At 54.5% G+C, this 17,212-nt stretch overlaps 5 protein-coding genes across 5 annotated transcripts; 3 read left to right on the top strand and 2 right to left on the bottom strand.

The window, feature by feature from the left end:
* Positions 1-4: 4 nt before the first annotated feature.
* Positions 5-964, top strand: MFIFM68171_09607 (uncharacterized protein; the record flags this gene model as incomplete). Its single annotated transcript, XM_071065026.1, has 1 exon — positions 5-964. The coding sequence occupies one exon, from the start codon at positions 5-7 to the stop codon at positions 962-964; it is 960 nt and encodes a 319-aa protein (XP_070921127.1).
* Positions 965-2,635: 1,671 nt separating this feature from the next.
* CTK2 (RNA polymerase II C-terminal domain kinase beta subunit) lies at positions 2,636-4,108 on the top strand (the record flags this gene model as incomplete). Its single annotated transcript, XM_071065025.1, has 3 exons — positions 2,636-2,865; positions 2,937-3,144; positions 3,212-4,108. 3 exons carry the CDS (start codon positions 2,636-2,638, stop codon positions 4,106-4,108), a joined length of 1,335 nt encoding a protein of 444 aa, XP_070921126.1.
* A 1,104-nt stretch (positions 4,109-5,212) lies between these two features.
* Positions 5,213-10,288, bottom strand: MFIFM68171_09605 (uncharacterized protein; the record flags this gene model as incomplete). The annotated part of the gene is made up of 9 exons (XM_071065024.1): positions 5,213-5,413; positions 5,482-5,592; positions 5,681-5,821; positions 5,893-6,063; positions 6,149-6,785; positions 6,899-6,930; positions 6,979-8,686; positions 8,754-10,164; positions 10,228-10,288. The coding sequence occupies 9 exons, from the start codon at positions 10,286-10,288 to the stop codon at positions 5,213-5,215; spliced, it is 4,473 nt and encodes a 1,490-aa protein (XP_070921125.1).
* Positions 10,289-11,904: 1,616 nt separating this feature from the next.
* MFIFM68171_09604 (uncharacterized protein) lies at positions 11,905-14,008 on the bottom strand (the record flags this gene model as incomplete). Its single annotated transcript, XM_071065023.1, has 4 exons — positions 11,905-13,063; positions 13,123-13,521; positions 13,579-13,787; positions 13,844-14,008. 4 exons carry the CDS (start codon positions 14,006-14,008, stop codon positions 11,905-11,907), a joined length of 1,932 nt encoding a protein of 643 aa, XP_070921124.1.
* Positions 14,009-15,224: 1,216 nt separating this feature from the next.
* MFIFM68171_09603 (uncharacterized protein) lies at positions 15,225-16,421 on the top strand (the record flags this gene model as incomplete). The annotated part of the gene is made up of 2 exons (XM_071065022.1): positions 15,225-15,347; positions 15,408-16,421. The coding sequence occupies 2 exons, from the start codon at positions 15,225-15,227 to the stop codon at positions 16,419-16,421; spliced, it is 1,137 nt and encodes a 378-aa protein (XP_070921123.1).
* Positions 16,422-17,212: the final 791 nt, after the last annotated feature.

Below are 17,212 nucleotides of genomic sequence, written 5' to 3'. Positions count from 1 at the left end.
TGCCATGGCGGATCTTGGACTCCCACACAACCACCTCCCAACCCTCCTCAGCGCGCTCAATTCAATCGACCGTCGCCTCTCGCGCATCGAGGCCAGCCTAAGGATCTCAAATTTCAACCCCAACGTCGCTCCCGCCGGTGCTTCCTCGTCTTCCAGCTCCTCGGCTGCCCTCCTGACCTCTGTCCATCAGGCGGGGCCTATCCCGACAGCCCCGCCGCCGCAGCCCACCCATCCCCATACCCATGCGCCGCAGCACCACCGCCAGGCCCAGGCCCAGCCCCAGCTCGCTGCTCCTCCCGCCCCAGGACAAGTGGTCCCCACCAACAACCCAGGCGCCGCAGCCGCAGCGGCCCACCTCCTCGGCGCCGCTGCAGCCGCCACGCCAGCAGTAGCCGTCACCCCCCTGGAGCCGCCCCCGCAGGGGTACACCATCTCGTCGCGGGCGACAATGCAGGAGGAGCTGGACCAATGGACGCTGCCGCGCGGGTACAGCATGCGCATCGCCGGCGCCAAGGTCACGGGCAAGCGCAAGGTGCGATGGGTGTGCTTCCGCGGCGGCGAGGCGCGGCACCACCGGGCGCCCGTCGACGAGGCCGTGCTGCTCAAGGCCAAGGCCGAGGGCCGCCGCAAGCCGACGACGGACCGCGCCAGCAAGAAGTGCGGCTGCCTGTTCAAGTTCGAGGTGATTGAGACGGCCAAGGACAGCGACGTGTGGGTGCTGCACTACCCCAACGAGGAGCACAAGGTGCATAACCACGGCCCCTCGGACCAGACGAGCGACCCGCGCGCCCGCAAACTGCCCGGCTTCATGTCGGCCGAGGTCGATCAGTGGTTGCGGGACGGGTGGTTGGTGAGTAAGATACAGGAGGAGCTCAAGGCGCGCGGGTTCACGAATGTGCTGAACACGGATTTGTATAATCGGAAGAGGTTGTTGAAGAAGGAGGGAGCCCAACTTATGGGCTGAGTTTAGCTATTTCGGTTGGGATGGGTTGTGGGATGGCGTTGCTTCGGGAAGGCATTATAGAGATGGTAAATCCGGCGAAAAATCACCGGTTGACAAACTTGACCAAGGTGAGGGTATCAAGGGAAGGCGTTTGATGAGAGTTGCGGGTTTCACGCTGCTTAAAACGGGATTGAGCAGAGATAGAAGAGAAACGACGGGGTAAAAGGTGGGACTCACGAATGTCACTAGGCAGGTTATATAGAGATAAAAGGGAATGGGGGGAGAGCGCCCTCAGTCGGACTTATGCTTGCGCTGCAGCGTAGCGGTTTATGCGATCATTAGTAGTGCGCTAAACATCGAATGAACATTGCCTTCGCCGCCGAAAAGCTCATTTTCTAAGTGACTTGTTAGACGCCAAGATGCCGGAAGATGTAGACCAAGGTAGATAATGGAAATCAGATAAAAGATACGATCATCTTTTGCTATCAACTATGAAAGCCGTGGCCCTGGAACCGCGGTTGTAACGTGGACCTGCCTAGATACCTTCAATACCGAGTCAGGACGATGAACTTAGAACCCCCACCCGCATCGAGCACCTCTTGTAATCCATGCGCCTTGACGGCTGAACCACATGCTGCCTTCATAATTTGTTTCAGCGCCGATTATGTCTACCTATGAAGGCAACGCCAGGCACTGTGACAGTCCGACTTGTTCGGCAACTTTGAGTTCCGATCTCTGTGCAGTACCTATAAAATAGAGATGCCGCCGCCGAAGAGTGTTCTTGTGCCGGACTCTCTTGAAGTCGGTTTGCTACATATTACTACCTTCGGATCCGCTCGTTGCAGGGTCTTCCGATGAGAGTTACATCGTAGGCCCTCCGCGCGACATAATTAGATCGCAGATTTAGTGGGAGAAAGATGCAATCCTGGAGCGGCGAATGCGTTTACTTGGATTAGCAAACGCCGAATCAAACCAGCCGTCAGATTACGGAACCAAGACGACAGCGACCACTATGTCAGGTGTGCATGGTCTTGTGTGAGGGCATTCATTGTGCCTCACTCTTATCTGCTTCTGGCATTTCGGGCGCAATACCGGGAACCATCCAACTCTTGCTTCAGGCTCGCAGGTCGACTGTTAATAATTATTGTACAAGTCTCGGAAAGACGAGGCTAAAGTCCTACCCTCAAAGTATCAAGGGATCTATCAGGGAAAGGGGCAATTCATCCCACAATACCACAATTTGTAAATTTATCGCGTAAAAGCGAAACTTTGCCTGTTGAAGTCAGCCGGAACGGGCCGTTACTTGTGTAACTGAAGCATTGTGGGCCGGCGAATGCGCGTTTTGGTGACGCGCCTTATCTTATCGCCGCTGCACCCCCGGTCGAAATTCAACCCGGGAGCTCGCAACATCGCCAAGACATGGCCTTCTGAACTTCAATCCCGTCACTCCATCGCAGTCTGTCAGAGCACTCTTTGTGGCGCGGTCCATTGCACCCTATAATCCAGAGCCTACAGTCCGAAGATTAGCAGCACGGGGAAAAAAGAGGTTGCCCGCAGCGCAATTCCGTCAGCACTTGCGACCGGTGCCCACTGGGATCCAACTGGCCATCCAACGCTTCTTAGAGCATCGCTCTCCCCGCGCATGGTCGCCGAGCTCCAGACCCTGTCACAACTCTCCTACCAGCCATAGGGATGGCTCCGCAAGCAGCCAAGCCGGCAGGCCCGACGAGCAATGGGCCAGTACCCGACGACAGCAATCCGGTTGGGCCTCCGTCAGGCCTATCCGCGATCCCTACTCAGTACACATCGGAACAGACACTCAGGCAGATGCTCAAGAGCATTGGATACGATGAGGCGCGTGAAGACGGCTATCGGTTGAAAGGCATCCACCTCATCAACACTGTCCGGCAAAGTCTGCACCTGTACGTTTGTCCCGGCGGGGGATGCGCAGGTTGCCTCAAGCCCTACTCACTGACGTCGTTCTCTTCGCTAGGCCTGTCAAGACGTTCGATACGGCAGCCATATACTACCACAAGTTCCGGATACGATTCCCGAGTAACGAGTATAACTACGAAGACGTCGCCCTAGCAGCTTTGTTCGTTGCGTGCAAGGCCGAGGACACTGTCAAGAAATCCAAAGAGATACTCTGCGCAGCGCACAACCTCAGACAACCCCATGACCACAAAATGCCAGACGACAAGGTAAGTGCTTTAGCAAAACCATGCGAAGCCCGGGCTCGTTTCAGACACATGCTGACCGCTGCTCAAGATCTTCGAGGCACCGTCTCGGTTCACGGTTGGGCTGGAGCGCCACATTCTCGAAACCATTGGCTTCGACTTTCGAGTCCAGTATCCTCAGAAACTTCTCATCAAGATGGTCCGGGAGATGTTCTCGCGAGGCGGTTGCACAAAAGACAGCGAAGGGAAAAGGTTCCTGCAAGTCGCTTACGACATGTCCATCGACTTATACAAGACCTTTGCGCCTGTAAAACAAACCACGTTCACCATGGTTTTGGCGATTCTGGAGCTCACTGCCTTGCTCTTGGAGACCAGCCCCGAAAAGACCGCCAAATTCAAAACGGCGACGACATGGCACACGCAAAGAGCATGCATCCTCGAGACATTGCTGGACCTGCTGGACTTGTACACGCAATTTCCCAAATCCACAAAGATCGGCGTCCGCTTTGATCTCAAGAAGTTGATGGACGTCAAAATTGACATCAACAATACGTTAACCAAGGACAAGCACCAGCGATACCATGGATGGTGTGACCGATGTGGCCCAGATGTGCTGGACACCCGATCTGTCACGCCCGGCTCGGCGATATCTCCCGCAACGAATAGTTCGCTACCAGGAAGCAGCTCGGTGAAACGCAAGCGGGCTGCTAGTGAGGGAACGCAGCGGTTCGTTTTTGATGCCGCCGAGGCCCGCAAAGAGAAGGACATCGTGGCGCGGTATTTCAACGACGAATACGAGGAGCTAGAGATTGAAGTTGAAGAGCCGATTAAAGAACCAGAGTCCGGACAATCGAGTCGAACCAACCGCCCTCACCGCGGCCACGGCCAGAACCATCCAGATTATGGCTGGCCGCCCTACCATCGGAGTAGCCGACACGGCCATCATAATAATGACCGACATCGGAGTCGGAGAGGCCACGGGTACTGAGTTTGGTCGAGGCGGGATTATCAAAGATTCCTTGTGTGTTATCGGGAGTTTGGGGCAGGTAAAGATACCCAAAATTTACAATCGTGGTACTTCCAACATACGGCATGTGTAGCCTGAGGATCATGTATTGTGCACCAAAATGCAGTAGTCGTTGTATCTTAAGGCGTACCTAATGCCTCCGCTCCCGGCGACATGCGAGAACAACACAACATCCCCCAACACACCTCAGACGAAGCCCCTTCTCGCTTATTCAAGGCGTTTGTCAGAAAAATGCGGTGTGCCACAATGGCCTCATCCCTTTCGGCCAGTCCCTTTTTAGACTTGGAGGTACTTGTCTAACGCCGGTAACCCATCACGAATGCATAGCCTCGTTGCATTCAACCCATGCGTCTCTCCCCGCGTGAGCTTGTGCGCGGAGATGTCCCTCAGCATCCCAATTTACCCCTAAAGCATCTTTATATTTCCAACTGGAAGATTCGGACGGGGAATCGCCTCCGGCATGGTCCCCGTCAATGCCGATTTCTCAGGTGATTCTGGCCGCTCTTCCGCCCGCCGTCCTGTCAGTGTCATCCAGCCAGTCATCAGGCAATCGAGTGTTAGTAAGACTTCTAGGCCTTCATAATTAGGTGAGTAAATGGGTTTGACTGGTTTGGATATCATCATACACCCAGCGGGGGAAACGGAGTCAGTAACGGAAGAAAGCCGTGCGGTGGGTTATTGGTATATATAGGGAGCGGAGGACGTGGTTTCCCATTGCCTGAGTGGTCTGGAAAGAGCTAAGTTACGCATACGCCGGAATGGAGATCCTGATTTGGAAGCATAGTCTCGTGTTCTTTGTTATTTGGCACATCTTGTGGCAGAGGGTTCTCTAAAATGGCCACGATAGTAGTACTTGTTTATTCCCACCCACCGTGGAGCGGATTAGAAGAGGCCGCGGCCAATCTCAGTGTCCACACCGCGGTAGCAGACCCTGAACCCTATGGGCGTGGGTGTCAAGTGATTGCCCTTGTTGGACGATTGATGTTAACTTGCATGTTTTAACTATGGTGCGATGGAAGGAGCTCAAACCCCAAATCGTGTCCTGACCAACCTCTTTAACCCGCTTCAGATTTCCTTGACACTCTGTCCACGTCGTAAAGCGCGCGGCAGCCGCAGGAACCAGTCGGAAAGAAAAGGTATAATGCTGTCCACCTTAACCGCCACAATACACGTGATAAAGAAAAGTGATAAGAGAGCGGTAAGGTAGTATTTTAGTCCAAAGGGCTGGGAAACTACCTCCTGTTCCTTTGGTATCGCGAGGATAGCCTGGGAATCTGTCTGTGAGTTGGATGGAACACTACATATATATCGAGTAGCATCGGCTTGAGACTCACGGTTATCAGTCCTACCGGCAAGTAACCGATAGTGACGTATGTCAGCTTCTGGATTGTGCGGTTCTGCTGCAATGATGAATGACTGTCGACCATGGAGGTCACGATGGAGAACTGTAGGCATGATAGGATGCGTCAGCTCTCCTCTTCAAAGCGGTATGGATACCTCTACTTAGTAACCAAGAAACTGGCGCTGACTGACCACATCCATGGATCTGTTCGTAGACTGGACCAGCCAGTCGAGATGCGCACTCAGCGCCGCTACCTGGGAGAATTCGTCTTCAACACGCTCAAGATACTCTTGGCACATCCTATCTAGCAGTGGGCTTAGGCTCGCCTGGTCCTGATTGCGTGTGAGATGCCATTGCATGGCTTGAAACGAATTTCAATTAGCCGGTGAGCTTGGCAACTTACTTCCCGGACCTGGACCAACAGCTCGTGTTTTGCCTGCATAATGCTCATTACGCATTCATCCAAGGCGAGCTGTATCGTTTGCAGCGTATGCCGCCGGAGACTTTGGACTAGGTACTTGGTAATATTGGAGCCTCCGAGAGCATCCGGCAAGTCTGCCTCGAGTTTGGCACCCTAGCACAAGAGTCTTCATCAACAACGGTTTAACTTCGCAAGGGGATCTCATGTTGTTCGTTTGATCCAACGAAAGACGTCTTACCTTGAAAAATTGATTTCCGAGCCACCCCAAAAAATCGTAGGCTCCGTCCTCATCCTTATCACTGACGATGTTGTTGTTAATTTCCTCGATGGAGCGGTCGTACTCTTGACGGATAGCCTTGCTGAGCTCTCTCAGAATGAGAAGGAATGCGAGACACCTTGCAGTCTGGGGTCGGTGTACGAACTGTTGCCAGAGCCCTCGGATCCGGTTGGCAGTTTCGGAAACATGGGAGTCCTCAAGGAGGTTGGAAATGATGGTGCATTTGCTAAAGTCCCCAGAAAAGTTCGTCGACATGGTGACAGTCGATAGCCGCTGGAAGATGGCCAGGGTTTTAGTCAAAGGTATCATATTCATGTTCTCATGTTGGACTTTTGATTTGTGTCGCTCGAACTCGCCTTGAACCAAGAACTCGACCACGCCTGGGGATTCGATCTGCGGTATCATACCAGCGTTGAAGGACATCTCAGTCGGCTTCACGGACCATGCCTTGAGCGTGATGGTCGAAACCCATGTGCTACGCTTTTGGCACAGAAAGCGGGACAGGCACAGAACATGGTGGTTGAGTCCGGTGACAACTTCCGGGTGCAGGACATAGATCAGGTGTTCCATCAAATCCGAGGGCAGCCGCGCTAACTTCCTGTAACACCAGACATCAGCCGCGGTTCGTCATAGCCTAAGGTCTGGAGGTGATAGGATGCCCAAGACCAGACGGCGCTTTTGGGCATGACTGGGAAGATAGTTGTTACTCACAGAAACCTGTGCTGGACATCCTGGTCGACCAGCTAGCTGGATATCAGTGGTGAACGGCGGATATGTCTGGTCACACTTACACTGCGAGAGAGTCGATCCAAGACGCGGTATGAGGACAAGGGCGACAAAGAATTGTCTTGGTACGATACCAACTTTATCAACCCGCTAAATCCCTTGACGTCTCGATCAACCACCGAGTCGACGATGTCGACTACCGAGATGAAGTTGACATAGCCCTGTAGCCCTCTTTGATGCGTCTCGCTTCGAAGTGGGTTGTCTCCACAGGAGCGTATGATTTGTTGTGTGGCTGATTTGACCGGGTCTAGATACCGGCGCGGGATGCGAGCCAGTTCAAGCGACATGTTATAGTCCCCAGCCGGCCAAGGACTCAGCGGCGGTATCATGTGAGTGAGGTACTGCATGACAACGGATCGTAGGCTCTCCTCGAGGTCCTTTTGGAGGGTCTCTCTTGTGAAATTCAGTGGGTTCTCGGATTTGAAGCGCTCAAGGGTGCTGGGGATTGCAATCCGCTTCTGCAGCACCTTCTTGCGGTAGACGTATCGCGTATCAGACAGGGATTGAACAAAGGCGTCTGGGTGGTATTTCTTTGGCGGCGCAAATACGGTCATCCAATCGATAGGTGGCGGACTGCTGGCTTCACCTAGCGTTTTCCCGGGTTGCTGAAATTCGCCTCTGAACACGTTGCCTGCTATGGAGATTGGGTCGGAGATCTCCTGTTTTCCTACCTGAAGACCCTCGGTAGGCTTTCCGGGTCCGATTTGGTGGGCCAATAGGTCGATCACGGTCGACGCCACGACGGCTGTAGTTTCGGACCGCAGCCACCCTCTGCTGGCCTTGGAGTAAGCCCTCTCCCAGCAGGCCACGAGGGTGCCTTCAGTGTTCAGAAAATGGCCCAGTTGGTCTTTGATCGTCTCGACTTCCTCGCTCCATTGTTCCCAGTCTGGATCTAACGATAACACCATCAATCGGCTGTGGTGGCACAAGGCGTGCACCTCCCAGGGTGCCGAGGTAGGGTGATCTTCATGGGATGGATACCATCCCGGATTGATGGCTCGCGTTGCGGTGCGTTGGGTGATGCGGCGCACCGAAAAAGAGGCGATTTTCCTGACGTTGCAGTTTGCGTAATTGAAGCCGAGCTCGTCAACAATCAGCGTCATTCGGTCAAAGATCTCGTCTTCAACTTGGTACGGACGCTTCGAAGAGAGCTGCGTGGCCGAGGTAACTCTTGCCGCCACCTCCAGCCTCGCCACCTTCGCTTCAAGCTCAGCGCGTTCCCACGTCTCCGGGAGTGGGAGCAATCCTTGGCAATGAAGGCTCAAGATGGACGCATAATGATACCACTTGAGTAACGTTACCTTACTCCTGTCGGCACTCTGGAAATTCCAGTTGTCGTGAGGCAAATACTTATGCAGCTCTTCCACTTTAGCCTGCACTAGATTCCACCGATCTATAGGTTCGCCAGTCTGCTCAAGATTCTGGGCCACGTACCAGATTGTGAGCATGACATAGTAGTAGTTGGAATCTCCGCGAACAAAAGTGTCGGGCTTGAGGGCGACGTCGGATCCAGGACTCAGCAGCGCTTCCACTAGGTACTGAACAACCAGATTTATGCAATCGCGGATACGTTTGCGCTGGACACCAATCTCCAGTAGACAATAGGCTGGTCGAGAAGAACTGTACTCTGACTGGGCAGAATCCACGACATCACAACGCTGCTGGAGGCCGTAGAGGAAGTTGCAGGTCTTGACAAGGAAGCGGACCTTCCAGCTACAGTAGAACGTCAGCGCCCTGCAGGCGAACACACCTTAGTAAATGTTATTGCAACTGAACTTACAACAAGGCTTTCAAGTCGACATTTGGCCACAGAAACAGATTGCTCACAAGGGCCAGTTGGCGTTGATCTCTGCCAACCGGGAACATCTCGACTTGCAGGATCCTCTCGAGGCATCGACCCACAAGATTGGCGTCGGTCAATAAGGAGCCAGATTCCAACTCTTGTAGCTCTCGGCCGACGAAGACGGTCAGCCACAAATCGCCAATCGCGTTCACATGATGTATATCGGCTGCAACATAGTTGCGGATCCTGTTAGACGTGATTGTCTTATCATGGAGCAGTTGAGTCTTGTTGAGTTTGTCGCCCATCTCTTCTATCTCGTACTTCCTCTTCGGGCGCTTGCCGGCCCCGATGCCCGTGTCATCTTCCGTTCTCTTGTCATCATTCATCTCCCTGCTGCCTTCTGAATATTCGGACAGACGAAACGTCGCGATGAAGGTAAGCACCGAACTTTGCTCCCCCTGTGGGATGTGCCAGCAGGCGTTGTAAGCAGGGACTGACTCCGGGTCGCTATCCATTTCGTTGTTCGACCTCCTCAGCTTGAGTGGCTCAAGGGATCCGTTCGGGTTAACGAAGGAAACGACGATTTCCATTTTTAACCGGTCATTGTCGTTCACAGCGTGTACTACCTCGACGCGATATGTATCCTTGGACGAATGGTCTTTAGGCCGTTTGTCCCTCTGCCGATGGCCTTCCTGCCTCTGCCGGTTCACAATTTCTTTGCGCAGGTCTGTGGCCTCGTGAAACGTTCGAAACCACATGTTACCGCCCACCGTCAGGACAATTTGCCTTGCGTCTCCGGAATTGGAGTTCAAGTCCGTGTCTTGTTCGAGACGTAAGACCTGGTGAAAAACGCCGTCCTTGACGAATGAGAAAAGAGTATACGTGCCGGCTACCGTGTCCGGCTTGTCCCTAGTGTAGCTATCCTCCTCGGCGCCCAGTGTCGTGTTACTACTAATACCGCTCAGCGTCGAGCCAGCAATTAGGTCGTCGCCGTTCATCGCACCGTCATCGCTATCTGCATCGTTGTGGAAGAGAGCGTACTCATACAGTGGCCAGCGGTAGTTGAAGCAACCGCGCTCAGTTAACTTGCCCGGACGAAAACTGGATGAAAACTCGGTACTGCTGCACGCTGTAGTCTCCTCGAACGGTCTGTATAGAGGCTTATGCGCCGACACCTCGAGCCCGAAACTGGATGGACCGCCAAACTCCCCTTGTGTTTGCGCCAAGGTGCCGTAGAGCGAGGTCGACCGATAGCCGCGGACGCAGATGATTCCATGCTTTTGTGACCGCGCGGCAAGATGGATCAATTCGCCGCCGTAATTGCAACATCCTGCGTATCCGTTGTCCCCAAACTCGAATGAGCTGGCTGTACGGTGTGAAAACGGCGAGAAGCTGATATAGGTCGGCCCTGAAGAGTTAAAGACGCGTGAGAAGCCCTCCAAAAACGCTCATGAGTTCCTCCTAGGCATACCTCGGTTCTCCCTGCTGAGCCACCCGAACGGCTCGGCTTGTTTCTCCGTTGTTTTTGACATGATCTCGTACTGTACGGGTTCGACGAAACCCATTCGCGGATGACCTTTCGGAGAAAGAGCCGGGACAATAAGACAGAGCGAACGTCTAGACCAAATTATGGGCAGCCGGATGACGGACCATGTTCAGACTTCATGATACCCCGCTCAGAGTTGAAGCGGTAAGTCGGCGTTTTAGCCAAAGAGAGCAGGTCCTGCTGCCGACAGGGAACGTAGAGGTGTGGTACATGCACAGATACACAGAGCTGCATAGACTCTGTTGTAGTGCGTTCGTGCAAGGCTGGCGATCACGGTCTTGCACCTGTATCGCTGATAGGCCATGCCAGGGATGAGAATATGGTGGGTACGTAATGCAATAGAACCGCCAATTCGAGGCCTCGCTCCCAAATGGGTAACTAAAGAGGGGAAACGGAGGGCTCTCGCCTGAGCCTCGCGCAAAATGAATTATGCCGCGGAGATACTCGTCTCGGCTCGCTGAAGAGCGAGTTGAGCTAACAGTAATTGCAACCTAGGAAACCCCTATCAATGCCGCGGCGGTCCTTCAAATTCCATCGCCTCGTCACATTGGTAAACTAGGTAGGGGGACGTTCCGTGGCGGCCTTACAAATCCATACTGCGATGAATCTCTTGCGCTTCCTCTTCCGGCACGCAGCGGTTATCGATACCCTATCTTTCGGTGATTCGACGGCTGGTTCAGCACCGCGATTTACTGTGGTGATCAGCTACACGACTACTGTACATATACTCTACGTAGCACGACTTGCCACCCGTTGTCACAGCACACCCCGACACATTTCTTCCCTGGAACATTTGTTGTGGTCAAGACTGTTGCGATAGTTTATTCTTGGACTAGAGCTGTTTAAGCCGCCCTGAGGCCGTACATCGGGGCTTGGCCGTTTTATATCGCCTCGATATTTGTACTTTGGATTCTGGTCCTTCTATGATCTTCAAGATGCCAATCTGGCCCTCCAGCGCCTCACAAATCTCCATTATTACCAGTCCATCAGGTGGAGACCTTGATCTTGATTCTAGTTTCTTCAACACTAGTTCTAAGTACTCACCAGTATCTCGATGTTGTCTCTCCGGCCTCACACCCCCCATCTATTCTAACAACACCCTCTATCTTCCACTATTAGTATCAATATAAACCTTAGGCAGAATAACAAGTGCCCTTCTATCTTATCGGACCGGGAATTGAACAATCGATTTTTATCTTCGCCGACAGAGTCATACTGTCATGGGAGCATCCCACTTACTCCCGATGTCAACTCCTCGTCACCGCTCACCACTCATGTCCGGTCCCTCCTACCTCCAGATAGCAGCTCATACAACCTCCGTAGGGTGGCCTTGCTCTGTGCCCTAACATTGAGCATGGCGCAAGTGAGGGAGCTGCTGCTGCTGCTATATGGGAAATTAAACCAATAGTTAGAGTTCATTCGTAACAATCGAGGCAATATTTTCAAGTGGCTGGTGTCTTGAAGAGCAGTACGTCGCTCTTATGGTATATATGTAACAGTGGACGAAAACTAGCTTACTAGGCAATGCTGAAAAGACTCCCCTTACAATGCAACCCGTCGACGCCGCGCTCTAGACATTACCAAATGCGTCTGAATAAGCCCTCACGGCTGGCGAACCCAAACCATCTCTGGCCCGGCGACCATGTGATCCTTTAGCTCCTCCAATCTAATCCCACTCCTATTCACCACCGCAATCCAAACATCCCCGTACCAGTCTGCAGGAACCGCTGCGGTCCTCCTATCCCCCTCCGATCTGACCGGGGTAAACTCAAGCTGCCCATACGGGCCCAGCCACGCAACAAAGTGCTCCCCGCTCCCACTCCCCTCATACCTCACATCCACACTCACCATCCTCCCACCCTCCTCCTGCCGCGCCACCACCTCCAGCGCGGGCCACGGCTCGTTCGGCATGCCCGCCACCTCGTCCGGACAGCTCTCGACAAACCCGCGCCTCACGAAGCTCCACGCCAACTGCGCGGGGATGGCCACCTCCCGGGGCGCGGCGGCCGCCATGTGGTTCTGCATCATATTGACCACGGCCGCGGCCCTCGACTTGGCGCCGACCTGGGTCATGAGCACGGGGATGATGAAGGGGTCGTGCTGGGCGATCTTGGCCGAGATGTCGATCAGCGCGCCGATCTGGGCCAGGTTCAGCTTGGAGTAGGCGGCAAGGAAGGCTTTGTCGTCGTCGACCGACACCCGGTAGCTGCAGGGCGCGAGCAGCGGGCGCTGGTAGTGCGCCAGGCATTCGGCCGTCGTCGCGCGGTGGACCACCGACTGCCCCGCCCACGCGCCGATGGTGTCGACGATGGCCTTGGGGTACACGCCCGCCCACGCGCCGCCGGGTGACTCCAGCTTGGCGTACACCTCCCACAGCAGGTGCAGGATCACGTCCTCGATGAGCTGGTGCAGGTGCAGGTACGCCGTCGCGTCCGCCGACATGTTGCTGGCCCACCCCCAGTGGGTTGGCTTGCCACCGCCCGCTTTGTCGTGGTAGTAGGCGGGGACGTCGGCACCCGGTGGTGGGAGCGTTTGAGACGAGGCTGGGGGAGTGGACTGGGTTGGGGAGGACGCGTCGGTGGATGAGGGGGCGACTGAGGGCTGGAGGGAGTCCGGGAGGACGGCGCCGTTGAAACTGTGAATCCTTTGACCGTTGACGAAGAGGCTGCCGCCAACAGGAGCGATAGGTTCGATGGCGCTCGGCTGCTCGACTTGTTTGGCTTTGGCGATGAACGCCTCCACGGTGTTGCCTGTGGCGGGTCTAGGTGGTGTTAAATAGGCTTCAAAGTCCGGGCGATCAGTTAACGCCGGCTAACTTACGCGTTGATGCTGCCAACCATGCCGGTTTGGCAATGCCTGCCCTGAGCACAGTAGAACCAGATAGGCTCGTCGTCCGGGATGATGATCTCAAACTCTACGCCGGACGGGGAGACCGTAGTGGGAATGAAGCCGCTGCTGAAGCCTCCCATAGAGGGCATGCAAGGTCGATCAAAGGTGGACTTCACCACAGAGTGATTCCTGGGATGGAAGTTGAATTTCACTAAGGTGTTCTTGGGCTCGATGATGTTGCTGGGTTCAAAAGTCAGCTTTCCGTCCTTGCCGACTTCGACGTGTGTCTGCCGTAGGCCGCCAGCCGGGAGCCCATTGGCTGGTGATGTGCTCGTCGGGGCATTCGTGGCGAGTTCGGCAAACTTCTCAAACGTATTTCCTTCGGCAGGACTAGATTCAACTCTCAGTGGCGGTTCAGTGCGGGCTACCGAAAGGACATTGACTTACGGGTTGATGGCATGAAGCATGCCTTTTTGGCAGTGGTTGCCATTTGGCTGACTGCAGTAGATCCAGATGGGGTTCGTGTCGCGGACAGTAACGGTGAATGTTGTCCACGAGGCAACATCAGGGGACTGATTCGGAACGAAGCCGGAGAAGATGCCCCCCGCCAGGGGTTGGCAAGGCTCTGAGAAGCTTGATTGGGCCACAGAGTGATTCTGACGCCATGTTAACTTTGTGATTCTAAAACCGTGGAAAGTAAACGGCAACTCACTCGTGCAAAGAAGGTGTATGTTACTGTGTCACCCTCTTTGGCATGTATGGTTGCGGGCACAAACTTCAGCTCGCCTCCCTTGCCGACCGTGACTTGATGATGCACTGCTTGAGCGATAGACGCCACAAGGCCGACGGAGAGAAGCAACCTTGCGGAGACTTGCATCTTGATCGAACGTAAGGCGTGCTAGGGGCCAGCGTGTCGACGGATAGCGATGTTCTGGGGGCGGACATTTGAGGTGGGGTCCCCTCGATCTTTAACATCAGGGGCTGAAGGATTGCGAAAAGATTGTGGGCGGCTGTTCCCTCGTCCCAAAAATCCCCAATTTGCTGGGCTGTCGGCCGCCAGTCTGACGCTCGAGCAGGGCACCTGGGCCCTCGGACCTTGCAAATGCGATGCTGCAGTCACTGGCAGGGACTTCTGCTATTTTCAGTCGGTCCAATCTCCGCTCACCTCAGCAGCGCCCACCTCCCGGCCTCCACAACGGATGCCATAACCAGCCGGCGGGAACGTGGTGGCTGAGAGGGACCATTCGATCAATTATCAAGAGTCTAAATTGCGCCTCGCTCGGTGACAGAACATCCGGGGAAGTTCTTATGCCGTGGATTCGGGTCGAAGCGCCCAAACGCCAGACATTCAACGGAAGCGACAACAAAGACAGCTACCAGACCGGATGCGGAAAGGGTAATGTGCGCCACTGTAGGGTCTAATATTCCAGCACCGCCACGCCCCTTCTTCTTTTCACCAATCTGTTCGTTTCTTTTCTTTCTTTCTTTCTTTCTTTCTTTCTTTCTTTTTTTTAAAAAAAAAGAAAAAGAAAAAGAAAAAAAAGCTTTTCAGGACGTATTTACCCACCTTTATGCAGCCATGTGGCTCTTGCTGCCCACATGGCTGCTGGGCAGTGCTGCAAATAAGCGCTACGCGCCGTCTAAAGAGCCACCCCTGTCCTTAGGCTGGGCCCATAATTCGGACGCCTAGCGGATGGCACGCAAACCGTCTGCCGTGCCTCTCGGTTATATTTGTCGCCGGACGGTAGGGCTTCCGGGCGTGTGGCCAGGGTAACCCTCCCGCAGACAATCCTTCGGCCCATCGTTCCACAGCGCCTGTCTCAGTGTGCCGAGACCCTGCGTCCATTAGCGTACTGTAGTTAGTTAGCGCGCTAGTCTGTTGGCTGCCTGCTTCAAATATCCTGGCAACCCACGCCAAGGACCGTCGTCTTGGTAGGTTCTGTATTTAGTCCGAGGGGCTAGGAAAATTTCCTTTGAACAAAAGGACGACGAACCCCGAACTTCGGGGCTCGCCATCGTCGTGTCTTACTGCCGTTTTCCCTTTTTTTGGCCAGCGCTTTCTATTCTGTCAGTCCTGCCGTCTCATCGCAAAGATGGCGCGGGGACTTGCTTTTTCCATCCTCCCGGGGATCTTTAATGGCATTACCTTTGTGCTGATGCTGCTTGTCATCTTCGCGGGATTTGATGGGAGGCTAACATGGCTTTATTGGCTAAGGGTGAGTAACATCCGTCGAGTGCTCAGCTCCTGAACGTTTTGATGTTGACACCCTTCGCAGATAGACACCGCTGGCCTTTCATCTTCAGCAAGACTCGCCGGTTCCGACTTCTTAGACGCCCTCTCCAGGATCTCAGGGGCCGATTTTGTCGGTTCAAACGTCACGGCCGCCTCTCTTGGGCTCCCTGACTGGTCCGGCGTCCACCTCCTTACTCAATGTTCCCACTTCCCCGATGGTCGCGTCGAGTGCTCCAAGCCGCGGTACGGCTTCGAGTTTCTCCCGGACCGCGATCTCAACATCGGTATCTCGCCGCTCGGAGGCATTAGGTCCGAAGAACTAAGAGACGCCCTAGAGGCGTATCAAAAAGCCAGTCGCTTCCTCGCCGGAGCACACGTCTTCTCGGCGTTGACCTCGTTCTTCGCCCCGATCGAGGCATGGTTCGCACCCATCTTGGCCGCAGTCACCTGCGGCATCGCAACAATCGTCCTCTTCGCATCGTCCGTGGCTTCCACGGTGATACTCCGCAGGTTCGTCGACGCATGGAACGGTGAGTTCGAACGCGACGGCCTGAGTAGCAGCCTGGGCAACAACCCAATCATCATCGGCTTCGTGGCCTGCGGCCTCACGCTGCTGGCCACCGTCCTCCACATCCTCAACCATCGCTGGCTGTCTCGCGGCCACCATAAGCGCTCCTTCATGGCCCGCAAGGTCGGTGGCGAGGGGGGCTTAGTGGGCGGCGGAGACAGTGCGTATCATGGCGCCGGGGTCGGTTCCGGGGCGTGGGGCCGCAACAAGCACAAGTACGTCCAGATCGAGGAGCAGCAGGCGCTGAACGCGCACAGAGACGGCGAGGGCATGCCCGATCCAGAGCCGCGGGTGCCTGGGTCGCCTGACAGCGTGGGCAAGCTGAGGAGACTGGATGAGGACTGGGCCGCGCCGGATGAATACCACACGGACGGTGTGGCAAAGCCGAAGACGACCTCGGACCCGTCGATTCCGTTGATTGCTCTTGGTGGGAATAAGCCGACGAAGGATCTGAATACGGCGTATGAGCCGTTTAGCGATCCCAAGTAAGCGGGGATAATGACGAGCACGCTGCAGCAGTCGCGACACCGGCATGGATAATTATTATGGGACCATTGGCGCAGATGGGTGGTATTACCGCAAGGGCAAATGTTGATCTAGGGGTCACCCTTCGTTTCTAAGGACATTATGGCAATGGTGTTTATGGACGGTTGGGCACTTTTTAAAACACATCTAGCTTTTTTGAGTTCAGGAGGGCGCTCATCTACCTTGCCTAACGCACATAAGCCAACGGTTCGGACGTGGCATCCTGACATGGTGACGGATCTAAGTAAGACAAGCAGCACGGTGCTTCGGGTCTAGCTGCTGCCACCTGGTATAGCAGCCAGCTCAGGCTCGGGGCTTCAATCACTTATCTGATGGCCTTGTCGTAAGACTCTTTTGCATGCCATAATCCCGGGGGTCTTCCACGCGCTGTGGATGAGTAAAGGTTTGAGGGCGTCCTACCTTGTTCCCGGAGAGCAAATCAATAATTAACCGAGAGAGCTCACGCTGATCCGTCTTTGGTCGCTTCCAGTTCCATGGACCGCCTTCGGTTAGCCATAGCTTTATTCTGTCGCACTGGGCTGAAGTGAGTTCACGGGTTCGCTGGGTAGAATTCCGCATAGAAACGGCTCTTAATCTAGGAAACGAGGTCTTGCCCCTTTCAGAACGCTTTCAGAGCACCCTGTCTGTGTCAGCGTCTTTGACAAAGTTGCACATTTTGTCGTTAACACATTTTATTGACAGTCCATAGACATCAGAGTGCCTATCTAATTCTAGGTGAGAGCCGAAACTCAACA

This window comes from Madurella fahalii (genome assembly GCF_045866475.1).
Source record: "Madurella fahalii IFM 68171 DNA, scaffold_5, whole genome shotgun sequence".
Taxonomy (NCBI): Eukaryota; Fungi; Ascomycota; class Sordariomycetes; order Sordariales; genus Madurella; species Madurella fahalii.
Note: the sequence above shows the minus strand (reverse complement) of the source record. Positions and strands in the feature narration are given on the sequence as shown.